Consider the following 13,525-nt stretch of genomic DNA (forward strand, 5'->3'; position numbering starts at 1 on the left):
TCTTTTCAAGGGAAAAATCTATCTCGTAACGAATCTACATACCTTCAAACGCCTAACTAGAAGGGACTTTTGCTTAACATGGTCTCTGCTGCCAAAATATTACCTGCATCATTTGGTTTTTTTAAAAACTGCTGATTCTCTCTCATTGATTTTTGAAGTCTTTTTTGAGTTTTTCTATTAATTCTTTCTAGGCATGTATCCATGGAGAGGCTTTTGTGTTTAAATTTACTTCAGTGATCTCTTCTAAAGATGAACACTACTCTTCTCTGTTCCCATAGTAAATTTCTATTGTTGGGCTCTCTCTTTTTTGCGTTGTGTCCAATTTTTTTTAATGAAAACTATTCATGGAAAAAAAAAAGTGTTGCTCTTACCTGGAACCCCAAACCAAAAGTATCGCTCTCCCACCCCCAGCAAATTTCTGCAGCCAACAGTGTTCCTGCTCATCTGGAGAGCTTGGAATTTTTTGCCCTACTCTTCCATCTTCCCAGAACCCTCCCTCTACTACTATTTTTGTGAAATATAGTCTTATGGAAACAGCCTGAGAGAAGCAAAGAAACTCACTCAGAGTAACACAGTCAGTGAAGTGTCTGAGGCTGGATTTGAATTGAGAGGACATTGAGTCCAGCGTCCATGGTACTCTATCCATGAGGCCATCCGGCTACATGGGAAGCTTGGTCCCCCAAAAAGGATGCCTCCTTTAGATGACTGTCACTTGGGACATATATGTATTGGTATGTAAAAAGGGACAGAGTTTGTATCCCCATAATTTGCATAGACAGCCTGGATAGAAGGCATTTTATGAAAGAGATTCTATCCCGAGTGCTGTTACTTAACCTGCCCTCTTGGGTGATATTGGCAATTCCAGCACATTCTTGGAGAAGCACTGTTTTCTCTGAGAGATTAATCATCTGGGCAACTGAGCCTGGGCTGAGAATCTCAGCTCAGTGCCTAAGAGAGCAAATATGGGGGTGGACAAGCAACAGTCCAAATCCAAATAAAGCACCTCCTTGGCCAGCTTTTTGCGGCCACTTAAAGTTCTGCTTCATTTTAAGGATATTAGCAAAGTGAAGTTAGACTCATTAATATTTGGCTGAGGGGATTATGGTTTCCATTGTCCAAATCCTGCTTTCTTGGCATTATATTGCTCCTGGGAGATTGTTGTAGGCCATATTGTTCAGCTCCCCTTCCAGACTTGCTTGGGCAGTGAAGAAAAGCCTTGGAGAAGAATACTCAGCTAGTTACTCACCCATCTGGGACTTCAGTTCTCCTGTCTCGCACTGGAGGGATATGGCTTCTCCTCTTCAGAGTTTTTCCTCCAAGGGGCTGCTGTTTCTAGCAAATATGAATAGGACGATTTTTGTGTTTCACTCATGAAATTATTCTTATTCCTAGACTGGTTAAAAGAAGGTGGTAAAATAAAGAAAGAGAAAAAAAGACAAAAAGACAAAAAACAAGAACAAAACGATAACCATCAAAGAAACAGATTCCACTCATTCACACAGTAAGTTCCTCACATATTCGTAGCAAAAATTCATATTGAATAAAACCATTTTCTCCCTACTTGGTTTTGATGGTTTTGGCCCTTGTAAACCTTACCCACTTTTTTCTTTTAGTCTTACAGTCCCTCTTAGTCCTAAAGTGATTCTTAGGTGTTCTTGCTTTTCTGTCTCTCTTCATCTCCTTCCATGCCTCTTTCTGCCTTCATTCCTCCCTCTCCCTATTTCCATGGGTCCCCCATCCCCTTCCCTTCCTTTCTTTGTCTCTGTCTCTTTCTCTCCCAGTCTCTCTCCTACCCCTCAACTCCTAAATCCCTATCTCCTACCATTATATAGTACAAACATTATAACCTTGTAGTTTCCTCTTACCTTGTTTTTCCTAAATCTAATCAGTCTCTTAGCTCTAAAGTCTATATATAGTTTGATTATATTTTACATAGACCTCAAAATGTGCAGTAAATAAACCTTATAAACTTACTCTGAATTACAGATTATTCGAAAGGAAATCTAGATCACGAAAATATGTCATCACAGATGTAAAAAGGTATTATTTCCTTTATTTATGACACATGGGTATAATGTTTTAAATTTATTAGAATGTTGTAGCTTTTAGGCCAGGAAGCTTCCCATGGATTCGTTGGATAAGACAATAAGACACTCCTCCTAATGGAATTCAGATATTTCTCAGATCTCTGAGGAGATAATATTCCCAGAGGTGCTTTGTCTCTTGGAGTTTGATATCAATCTTCAGAGAAAAATAGGAGTAACAGGATGGTACCAGTTGCACATAATGAGCATATACAAGACACAAATATACCCATAACAATCACCCCTTCCCTCAACTCCCCACATACTCACAAATTGCACACACACAATATTGGAAAAGCTATCCTGTTTCTACTACGCCCCCCTCAAAAACATGCAATGTGATAGATTGCACACAATCATCCTAAGCTGTGTTTATGTCCTTCATTAGAAATTGTAAAAATTTTGAACTTTTTGGTGTGATGTTTTATATAAGTATTACTCAGCATCATATTACAAAATCTTTACCAAAATATTACCTGCATCATTTTATTTTTTGAAAAAATTTGCGTAGCAACTGGGTTCATATGAGTTGTGCAGCGTCCGAAACTAAATCGGAAGGCTTTGAGAGTACAATTTATCTCAGGCCTCCAGGACTCCAATATCTGGTGCTCTAATCAATGGGCCATCTAGCTCCTGCCCCATTATCTTTAATTTTTAATTATTTTTCTACGTATTCTATATTTTTGTTTTGACTGATTAGATACTTTCATTCACTCCAGGGAGGAGAATTTCGGGAGGTAAAATGTCCTGAATGGTGCTGTTAGTTGAGTGAGAACATAATGTCTCTTAAACCAGTGAACTGAGTTAAATGGGATTGCGAAAGAAAGCTGAGGCCTAATTGTAGCTCTTGCCATGGCACATAAAGCAAAATTAGATTGAGAAGAGGGGACAGATCTCTCTCTGCAGGGTATTAGCTCACCACACAATAAAAAAGTGATCCCTGAAAGGAAAATCCAAGGCAATTCTGCAGGCATTCAAATTTCTAAGGATAGTTATATTGCCACCAAAATACTATGAATTTGACAACTACCTTACCATTTCTTATTCCCCACTTTGTGCGTATAATGCATATGAGCAGTTAGAGGATATTTCTCATTCTCAAGATCTTAACTTTAGAGGAAAAATCCATGATGTCACCACTTCCCCAACTTTGCGTTTCTTAATCTCCAAGTAGTCGATTCATAAACACAAATTCTCACTTGAATTTCACCATTGTAAAAAAAAAAATGCTTCAAGCAGGGGCAGCTATACCCAGAAACTATACTGTGAATGTGAAAATTATTCGTGGTGATCCAGATTCACAGTCTCATACTGAAGGGGATTTCTGTTCCAGGGTCCATGCAAATGTACAGGATGGCTTTTTTTGGAACGGTCCTTTACCCAAATTAGGCCTATCTACACTTGTAAAATGAGGACTAATATTTCATATTCTTTTTCTTTCCTTTCCAATGAATACTTGCTGCTCCATCAAACAAAAGTGACAATGAAATCAACAGAGATGCAGGTGAGTTTGCGCACTTATTCGGTATATTTGCTGATTTCCTGATAGAGAGATCTTAGGAGGATGAGTGAAATTCACCATTCCTTCAGTGACATATATTCTCTTTGGAAAAATGACTTCTTTGAAAAATAAGAAAATCCCATACCACCCAATAACAGAAAACTAGAGTGAACACTGTGATGTGCCAAGCTATCAATTAAGGAGGATTCAATGCACATAACGATAAATTGCCAGTTCGTGAAGGTGTATATATTTATACATGAAGTTAGATTCATGAAGGTCCATCTTTACTCCCCTAGAAATAGTTCCTTTCTTCCCAGCTGTGTACATTTTGACTTTATTCTTTTCCCTCCTTTCATGCCTCCTCTAACCACTTCAGAGCTGTAGTTACAAAATGATCGATTTAAGAATAGAAAGATGCTTTCATGCTATACATACACACACAACCCTCCTTCGCACAGACACACACCTTTCCTAGGACTGCTGACTCGGAGTCCTCCCAGAATCCTCCACTGATTCCAATGCTTAATCTAAATCAACCTTTCTGAGGGAAAATTTTCAACAAGGCATGCTTGGAGTGTCTTGCCTTAGGAAAGAACACTCCCGATTCTCCTTAGACTCCCACTTAGGAGTAATTACCAAGACATTCAAGGCAATGAAACATCTCGACTCCCAAAGATTGTGCTAGCTCAGTCTTTTTCTTCACACCCCAGAGGCCTCATAAAGGCCGACTTGAGCAAAGGGATCAGCACTTGAGTTTTCTTTCCTCTCACCCCTTTCATTTCTCTTTGGAATTTTGTGCTCAAAATTACACCGGCAAACTCCTGTCTGGTCACATTATGCTTTGAGCTGGCTTCTGAGGATTATTGAGACACACTCTTACTTAACACCTTAGAACAAGAAGAATTCTAGCTGCTGAATGGCAATGGGGATGTCCTTCTTCATCTTGGCTTACTGAGCATCCTAGGAAGTGTAGATGTTTTAACTCTGTTTCCCCAAAAGATTTTATTTCAAACAAATTGCCCCATCCGGTCCAAACATCGTTGAGAGAGCGTTTTGGATTTCAGTGCCATTTGACCTTTTGCAAGAAGTTAACATTCAACTCTTTGCCCCTTTGTGTTGATCTTATACATCTTTGGGGAGAATGAAGAGGTCCCACAAATCTATCTCGGTATCTCTATAAGGAACCACATGAGAGAACTCTTTGCTTTCAAAAATTGTCTGACATTCATTTTGATTATCCATTTGACTGCTTCTTGGGTTCGACCTTCAAATTTTTTATACTTACAGACCAAGATTGCCCCAGATCATCGCCCGGGCCCAACAGAGGAAGCCCTTCCATCACAATGCAGAGCGAGAAAATGTGAGCTTCTCTTCTTGCCCCAAACTTTCTTCAAATTAGCTCTGCACTGAGGACCGACCTAAAAAGGTTCTGAAAACATTCCTCTTTTCAAGGGAAAAATCTATCTCGTAACGAATCTCCATACCTTCAAACGCCTAACTAGAAGGGACTTTTGCTTAACATGGGCTCTGCTGCCAAAATATTACCTGCATCATTTTATTTTTTGAAAAAATTTGCGTAGCAACTGGGTTCATATGAGTTGTGCAGCGTCCGAAACTAAATCGGAAGGCTTTGAGAGTACAATTGATCTCAGGCCTCCAGGACTCCAATATCTGGTGCTCTAACCAATGGGCCATCTAGCTCCTGCCCCATTATCTTTAATTTTTAATTATTTTTCTACGTATTCTATATTTTTGTTTCGACTGATTAGATACTTTCATTCACTCCAGGGAGGAGAATTTCGGGAGGTAAAATGTCCTGAATGGTGCTGTTAGTTGAGTGAGAACATAATGTCTCTTAAACCAGTGAACTGAGTTAAATGGGATTGCGAAAGAAAGTTGAGGCCTAATTGTAGCTCTTGCCATGGCACATAAAGCAAAATTAGATTGAGAAGAGGGGACAGATCTCTCTCTGCAGGGTATTAGCTCACCACACAATAAAAAAGTGATCCCTGAAAGGAAAATCCAAGGCAATTCTGCAGGCATTCAAATTTCTAAGGATAGTTATATTGCCACCAAAATACTATGAATTTGACAACTACCTTACCATTTCTTATTCCCCACTTTGTGCGTATAATGCATATGAGCAGTTAGAGGATATTTCTCATTCTCAAGATCTTAACTTTAGAGGAAAAATCCATGATGTCACCACTTGGCCAACTCTGCGTTTCTCAATCTCCAAGTAGTCGATTCATAAACACAAATTCTCACTTGAATTTCACCATTGTAAAAAAAAAATGCTTCAAGCAGGGGCAGCTATACCCAGAAGCTATATTGTGAATGTGAAAATTATTCGTGGTGATCCAGATTCACAGTCTCATACTGAAGGGGATTTCTGTTCCAGGGTCCATGCAAATGTACAGGATGGCTTTTTTTGGAACGGTCCTTTACTCAAATTAGGCCTATCTACACTTGTAAAATGAGGACTAATATTTCATATTCTTTTTCTTTCCTTTCCAATGAATACTTGCTGCTCCATCAAACAAAAGTGACCATGAAATCAACGGAGATGCAGGTGAGTTTGCGCACTTATTCGGTATATTTGCTGATTTCCTGATAGAGAGATCTTAGGAGGATGAGTGAAATTCACCATTCCTTCAGTGACATATATTCTCTTTGGAAAAATGACTTCTTTGAAAAATAAGAAAATCCCATACCACCCAATAACAGAAAACTAGAGTGAACACTGTGATGTGCCAAGCTATCAATTAAGGAGGATTCAATGCACATAACGATAAATTGCCAGTTCGTGAAGGTGTATATATTTATACATGAAGTTAGATTTATGAAGGTCCATCTTTACTCCCCTAGAAATAGTTCCTTTCTTCCCAGCTGTGTACATTTTGACTTTATTCTTTTTCCTCCTTTCATGCCTCCTCTAACCACTTCAGAACTGTAGTTACAAAATGATCGATTTAAGAATAGAAAGATGCTTTCATGCTATACATACACACACAACCCTCCTTCGCACAGACACACACCTTTCCTAGGACTGCTGACTCGGAGTCCTCCCAGAATGCTCCACTGATTCCAATGCTTAATCTAAATCAACCTTTCTGAGGGAAAATTTTCAACAAGGCATGCTTGGAGTGTCTTTCCTTAGGAAAGAACACTCCCGATTCTCCTTAGACTCCCACTTAGGAGTAATTACCAAGACATTCAAGGCAATGAAACATCTCGACTCCCAAAGATTGTGCTAGCTCAGTCTTTTTCTTCACACCCCAGAGGCCTCATAAAGGCCGACTTGAGCAAAGGGATCAGCACTTGAGTTTTCTTTCCTCTCACCCTTTTCATTTCTCTTTCGAATTTTGTGATCAACATTACCCTGGCAGGGTCCTGTTTTTGTTGAACCAAAGTCCTGGAAATCTTCAAGTTCATGGAATGTCCGTTTTTATTCATATGTTAATTTTTCTTGATATATATTTTTTGCACAGATCTCGTTCTTTTAATTGTCCACATATATTATGTCAGCATCTACAATGTTTTTAAGGTAGCTGAGAAATTCTATACAACTCTATATGTAGTTCCAGTGTATATTTGAATTCGTTTTTGTTGTTGTTGTTGTTTTGTTTTGGATTTTTGTTGCTTGCAATTTTTTTTCTGTTCTTTGGGGGTTCTGAAATGTCACCCTACCAATCCTCCGTGTGTTTTTTTTGTTTTTGTTGTCATAATTGTTTTTTGTTTCTTTGTTTGTTTTTGCTGAGGCCCAATAGTGGGTTAAGTGACTTTCCCAAGGTCGAGACATCAGGGTAGTATTTACTGCTGCACTAGTTCTGGACCCAGGTCCTCCTGACTTCAAGTCTGGTGCTCTATCCATTGCGCTACCTATCTGCCCCCATCCTATGTGTTTCTTTTTTTATTTAGCATCTCCTTAGGGTGGTCTACTTTCCCATCTAGGACAATTGTCCTGCAAGACAATTTTGATTAATTTCTTTCACTTTTTTGTCAAGGTATTTATTTTGGTCACAGCTTTCAGGTATAGTTTAATTTTTAAATTTTCTTTACTTAATATCATCTCCAGATCTGTTGTTTTTCTTATGTTTCACATTCTCTTTTGTTTTTTCATTCTCTCTATTTCTTGGTCTCTTATATATTCACTAGCTTCCCCTTTCCCCCTCTCCCATAGATTTTTTTTTTCTTTTTTAAGGATAATATCTCCATTTCTAGTTGGTTAAGTATGTTATTGAATGGTTCGTAATTATTTTTTTTAAAAACTGCTGATTCTCTCTCATTGATTTTTGAAGTCTTTTTTGAGTTTTTCTATTAATTCTTTCTAGGCATGTATCCATGGAGAGGCTTTTGTGTTTAAATTTACTTCAGTGATCTCTTCTAAAGATGAACACTACTCTTCTCTGTTCCCATAGTAAATTTCTATTGTTGGGCTCTCTCTTTTTTGTGTTGTGTCCAATTTTTTTTAATGAAAACTATTCATGGAAAAAAAAAGTGTTGCTCTTACCTGGAACCCCAAACCAAAAGTATCGCTCTCCCACCCCCAGCAAATTTCTGCAGCCAACAGTGTTCCTGCTCATCTGGAGAGCTTGGAATTTTTTGCCCTACTCTTCCATCTTCCCAGAACCCTCCCTCTACTACTATTTTTGTGAAATATAGTCTTATGGAAACAGCCTGAGAGAAGCAAAGAAACTCACTCAGAGTAACAGTCAGTGAAGTGTCTGAGGCTGGATTTGAATTGAGAGGACATTGAGTCCAGCGTCCATGGTACTCTATCCATGAGGCCATCCGGCTACATGGGAAGCTTGGTCCCCCAAAAAGGATGCCTCCTTTAGATGACTGTCACTTGGGACATATATGTATTGGTATGTAAAAAGGGACAGAGTTTGTATCCCCATAATTTGCATAGACAGCCTGGATAGAAGGCATTTTATGAAAGAGATTCTATCCCGAGTGCTGTTACTTAACCTGCCCTCTTGGGTGATATTGGCAATTCCAGCACATTCTTGGAGAAGCACTGTTTTCTCTGAGAGATTAATCATCTGGGCAACTGAGCCTGGGCTGAGAATCTCAGCTCAGTGCCTAAGAGAGCAAATATGGGGGTGGACAAGCAACAGTCCAAATCCAAATAAAGCACCTCCTTGGCCAGCTTTTTGCGGCCACTTAAAGTTCTGCTTCATTTTAAGGATATTAGCAAAGTGAAGTTAGACTCATTAATATTTGGCTGAGGGGATTATGGTTTCCATTGTCCAAATCCTGCTTTCTTGGCGTTACATTGCTCCTGGGAGATTGTTGTAGGCCATATTGTTCAGCTCCCCTTCCAGACTTGCTTGGGCAGTGAAGAAAAGCCTTGGAGAAGAATACTCAGCTAGTTACTCACCCATCTGGGACTTCAGTTCTCCTGTCTCGCACTGGAGGGATATGGCTTCTCCTCTTCAGAGTTTTTCCTCCAAGGGGCTGCTGTTTCTAGCAAATATGAATAGGACGATTTTTGTGTTTCACTCATGAAATTATTCTTATTCCTAGACTGGTTAAAAGAAGGTGGTAAAATAAAGAAAGAGAAAAAAAGACAAAAAGACAAAAAACAAGAACAAAACGATAACCATCAAAGAAACAGATTCCACTCATTCACACAGTAAGTTCCTCACATATTCGTAGCAAAAATTCATATTGAATAAAACCATTTTCTCCCTACTTGGTTTTGATGGTTTTGGCCCTTGTAAACCTTACCCACTTTTTTCTTTTAGTCTTACAGTCCCTCTTAGTCCTAAAGTGATTCTTAGGTGTTCTTGCTTTTCTGTCTCTCTTCATCTCCTTCCATGCCTCTTTCTGCCTTCATTCCTCCCTCTCCCTATTTCCATGGGTCCCCCATCCCCTTCCCTTCCTTTCTTTGTCTCTGTCTCTTTCTCTCCCAGTCTCTCTCCTACCCCTCAACTCCTAAATCCCTATCTCCTACCATTATATAGTACAAACATTATAACCTTGTAGTTTCCTCTTACCTTGTTTTTCCTAAATCTAATCAGTCTCTTAGCTCTAAAGTCTATATATAGTTTGATTATATTTTACATAGACCTCAAAATGTGCAGTAAATAAACCTTATAAACTTACTCTGAATTACAGATTATTCGAAAGGAAATCTAAATCACGAAAATATGTCATCACAGATGTAAAAAGGTATTATTTCCTTTATTTATGACACATGGGTATAATGTTTTAAATTTATTAGAATGTTGTAGCTTTTAGGCCAGGAAGCTTCCCATGGATTCGTTGGATAAGACAATAAGACACTCCTCCTAATGGAATTCAGATATTTCTCAGATCTCTGAGGAGATAATATTCCCAGAGGTGCTTTGTCTCTTGGAGTTTGATATCAATCTTCAGAGAAAAATAGGAGTAACAGGATGGTACCAGTTGCACATAATGAGCATATACAAGACACAAATATACCCATAACAATCACCCCTTCCCTCAACTCCCCACATACTCACAAATTGCACACACACAATATTGGAAAAGCTATCCTGTTTCTACTACGCCCCCCTCAAAAACATGCAATGTGATAGATTGCACACAATCATCCTAAGCTGTGTTTATGTCCTTCATTAGAAATTGTAAAAATTTTGAACTTTTTGGTGTGATGTTTTATATAAGTATTACTCAGCATCATATTACAAAATCTTTTTTTCTCTTTTCCTCTTTAATGTCTTCTCTGAACCAGGAATGAAGCTACAGAAAACATTGCAGCAAGCAAAACGAGAAGAAGCTGTTTTGGTATAGGATGTTTTACAAGCTGTTTTAGAAAGCAAGCTAAATGAAATTTATTTTGAAATTATGGCTATAGTTGTCGTCTTAAATGTAACGTGAAAATTTAAGCAATTGTAACCAGTCAATGACCATTTCTTAAACCCCACCTATATGCTATGCACTATACTCAGTGCTGAGAGTACCAAGAAGCCAGACCAGCCAGGAGAGGCAGAGATGGTAGGGAGCACTGGAGAAACAGCTACATAAAAAACGTCCCAAGCAGATGGCGGCATTGTCTTGTTCAGCCAGACTGCAATAGTTCAGGCAAGACTTGATAGCTTGCACCAGGGTGGTGGGCAGGGCCAGAGGACAGAAGGGCGCTTATTCCAGAAATGTTGCCAAGATGGAATCTCCAGGTGTGAACAGCAAATTGGTTGAGGAGGTGAGAGAGAACGAGAATTTGAGGATGACTAGAGTGTGAGCCAGGGAGACCAAGGAGGATGGTGGCCCCCTGGACTGGAGCAGGTAAGTTTAGAAAGGAGCCATCATGATTTTTCTGTTATCTTAATAAACAATGATTAAATTAGAATTGTGGTCCTTTTCGTTTGTGTGCTTTCCTATTTCCTCAGTCAAGTACCAGTCCCTGTGGGACATTCAGCCCAACATAAGGGAGATAGATGTGATTGGTCAAATATCCAGGTACCTGTTCCTCCACTTTGGGCAGGACCCACCCAACTCGGGGATTTTACTTTATTGCATAGTATAAACAGAATCTCAGCTAAGTGAATTCCAGCCCTACAGCAGTAAGCCCAAATCCTTGTAGCCCTCTCTTGGATTCGAGGGAAAAACCGGCTCATGAAGGAGAAAAGCAACCAGAGTAGTATGATCAAAGATGGAGGAAACTAACTCTCATAATCAAGCCACGTTCTCTGTAATAACAGAATTGAAGCCTGTTAGCCTACTTCCTCATTAATATGTACACTCCCTCATAGTGAACAATTGTTCACTCACCAGAACTTGATTTCTCCTGTCAGGGGCATTCCTTTTTCTATAAATATTAGGCATTCAATTTCTTCATTAGATGTCTTTGGTTACTGAGTAAAACCACTAAACACCAATTTATTGATTAATAAATCAATATCAAATCAAGAAATCAAAATAAACACTCAATCAGCTTGTTTAATTTCCCAAACTAATTATAAATTGCCCCATCTTTTCTCATTTGTCCCACGATGGGAAAAGTATAAGGGATCAGGGTTCTGGATTCCAGATTCATATTACAATACTTCTCTAGGGGGAGGTTGTTGGTGTAGTGGATAGAGCACACCAGCCCTGAAGTCAGGAGAATATGAGTTCAAATCTGACCTCAAACACTTAACACTTCCTGGCTGTGTAACCCTGGGCACATCACTTAACCCCAATTGCCTCAGCAAAAATAGAAAAATAAAATTAAAAAACACTCTATTTTTTTGGGGGGGGAGGTGGGGAGCAAAGTGGAAAATTTATATATAAAGGGGAACTTTCTGTAGGTATTAAGTCACAGCCTGTGTCTCCTTTCTCTATGACCAGAAAGTTGATTATCTCTAGGTAAATTTGTGTGTTCTGTATCTGTTTTCAGTGAGTTCTCTTTTCACTCTAAAAATGGTCAGTGGAGTAAAGAGTGGAGGGATGGATGTATCAATAGAATGTGTGCTATTTGAAAGTGGTCTCCTGAAGCAGACTTCATGATGATAAAAAGGAAAACCTGTGTACGCAGTCTGGGGGCCACCTGGAAAATTCAGGGTATTGGGGACTTAATTGCACAAACTCCAATTTGCTTGCAGGGAACCACATGAGGTTAACAACGTCACAGGATTTCCAACAGGAAATCTGGGCCTTTGAGTGGTAAGAGTAGGTCTCCAGTTACAGTCCTTGCTTTCAAATCTTTGGGACTACAATCAGATAGCAGAGATGTTAAGTCAGAGCACACCAAGTGATGGGTAAGTTAATTTCCCAGTTCCTCAGTATCCCTAAAATCTGTGTTAACTATTTAGGGAAAAGATTGCCTAGCCAAATGTTAGAAATCCCTACTCTCTGATGATATTCTCTTCCCTACATTTTGTCCATCACAATTAAACCAATGGGTTCAAAACTGTAAAAATAAGTTTGTTTTGGTGTACACCGATTTTGTCCTGTGTTAACTTGAAAAGCAACTCATCTTTGTTGCTCATTAGTTTCAGATACCCTGTATTTGCAGGCCAACAAGCTGTTATCACACAGCCAGCAATATCTGTGATGTTAGCTTCCTAGTGAGTAGATAGAACTGGGCAGGATAACCTAGGGTAAGAAATACACTATGTCCTTCTACATCTCTCCCAAATGTAAAATGTAGGCGGTCTTAGGGTTATTGCTCCATCCTCCCTAGGAGCTGTTACCAGCTCTATTGATGATCAGCAGAACAGTGTAATGTAAACACTTTTAAGTCTTGGTCTGTGTTGAACATTTCTGAGGAATGATGGTCCTTTGAACCTGAAGCTGTGCTGGAGTGATCATTTGGGTACAAGGACTTTGGCTTGGGTAAGCATTTAGCTAGAGGGAACTTACCCTGAGAAACTGGAAGTGTTTCAGAAAACACAAGTGGAGAAATAAATTAGCAAAGAACTTTACATGTAGGTTTGTGCTTTTCATCTATATGTACTCTGGTTGAACCTTCACTCAACAGACCAATCTTTCATGAGATTCCTCCTGTCCCAATCATTCAGCATCCTCACAAGCCCACCTTTGCAGGCAGATGTCCAGCTTGCAACAGGGGATGCTGGAACAGGACACAAGGACTGAATCTGGTGGCTTTTGTGAAGCGTCCCCCGTAGGAGCTCCTCACTCACTGTGAAGAGCTAAAGGGAGGCTCAATGAGCTGCTCTTCGGAATTAACAAATAGTGAAGGTGCTTTTCAAGCTTAGCTGCATCCACAAGCATTACTTAGAGAACAGTTCTCATCAGGTAGCTACCAGGAAAAGTGCATAATCCTCACAGATATGCTAAAGTTTTAAGTCTCATTGAGGGAGAGAGGAGTATATGTAACAATAAAGCAAATTAAAGAATTATATATATATATATATATATATATATATATATATATATATATATGTGTATATATATATGTGTATATATATATATACACATATATATATACATATATATGTATGTA

The 13,525-nt window shown here is 39.0% G+C and overlaps 1 protein-coding gene across 2 annotated transcripts; it reads left to right on the forward strand.

The window, feature by feature from the left end:
* Positions 1-122: 122 nt before the first annotated feature.
* On the forward strand, positions 123-10,426 carry LOC127553943 (probable ATP-dependent RNA helicase DDX46). 2 transcript variants are annotated; one of them, XM_051985071.1, is made up of 8 exons: positions 130-1,501; positions 1,987-2,040; positions 3,563-3,588; positions 4,876-4,948; positions 6,135-6,160; positions 9,121-9,229; positions 9,715-9,768; positions 10,313-10,426. In XM_051985071.1, the coding sequence occupies exons 1-8, from the start codon at positions 1,371-1,373 to the stop codon at positions 10,407-10,409; spliced, it is 570 nt and encodes a 189-aa protein (XP_051841031.1). In that variant the 5' UTR covers positions 130-1,370; the 3' UTR covers positions 10,410-10,426. The 2 variants fall into 2 exon arrangements, with proteins under 2 accessions (XP_051841032.1, XP_051841031.1); XM_051985072.1 differs by lacking the exons at positions 3,563-3,588; positions 4,876-4,948 and having other exon boundaries at positions 123-1,501.
* Positions 10,427-13,525: the final 3,099 nt, after the last annotated feature.

The sequence above is a fragment of the Antechinus flavipes genome, chromosome 3, assembly GCF_016432865.1.
Source record: "Antechinus flavipes isolate AdamAnt ecotype Samford, QLD, Australia chromosome 3, AdamAnt_v2, whole genome shotgun sequence".
In the NCBI taxonomy this organism is placed as follows: Eukaryota; Metazoa; Chordata; class Mammalia; order Dasyuromorphia; family Dasyuridae; genus Antechinus; species Antechinus flavipes.

What these genes read in the sequence shown, in the direction of transcription:
- LOC127553943 (XM_051985071.1), top strand. Translation starts at nt 1,371, where the DNA reads ATGAAATTATTCTTATTCCTAGACTGGTTAAAAGAAGGTGGTAAAATA. An exon ending in AGATTCCACTCATTCACACA is followed by an intron (nt 1,502 to 1,986) that starts GTAAGTTCCTCA and finishes TCTGAATTACAG; the next exon opens with ATTATTCGAAAGGAAATCTA. An exon ending in GTCATCACAGATGTAAAAAG is followed by an intron (nt 9,769 to 10,312) that starts GTATTATTTCCT and finishes TCTCTGAACCAG; the next exon opens with GAATGAAGCTACAGAAAACA.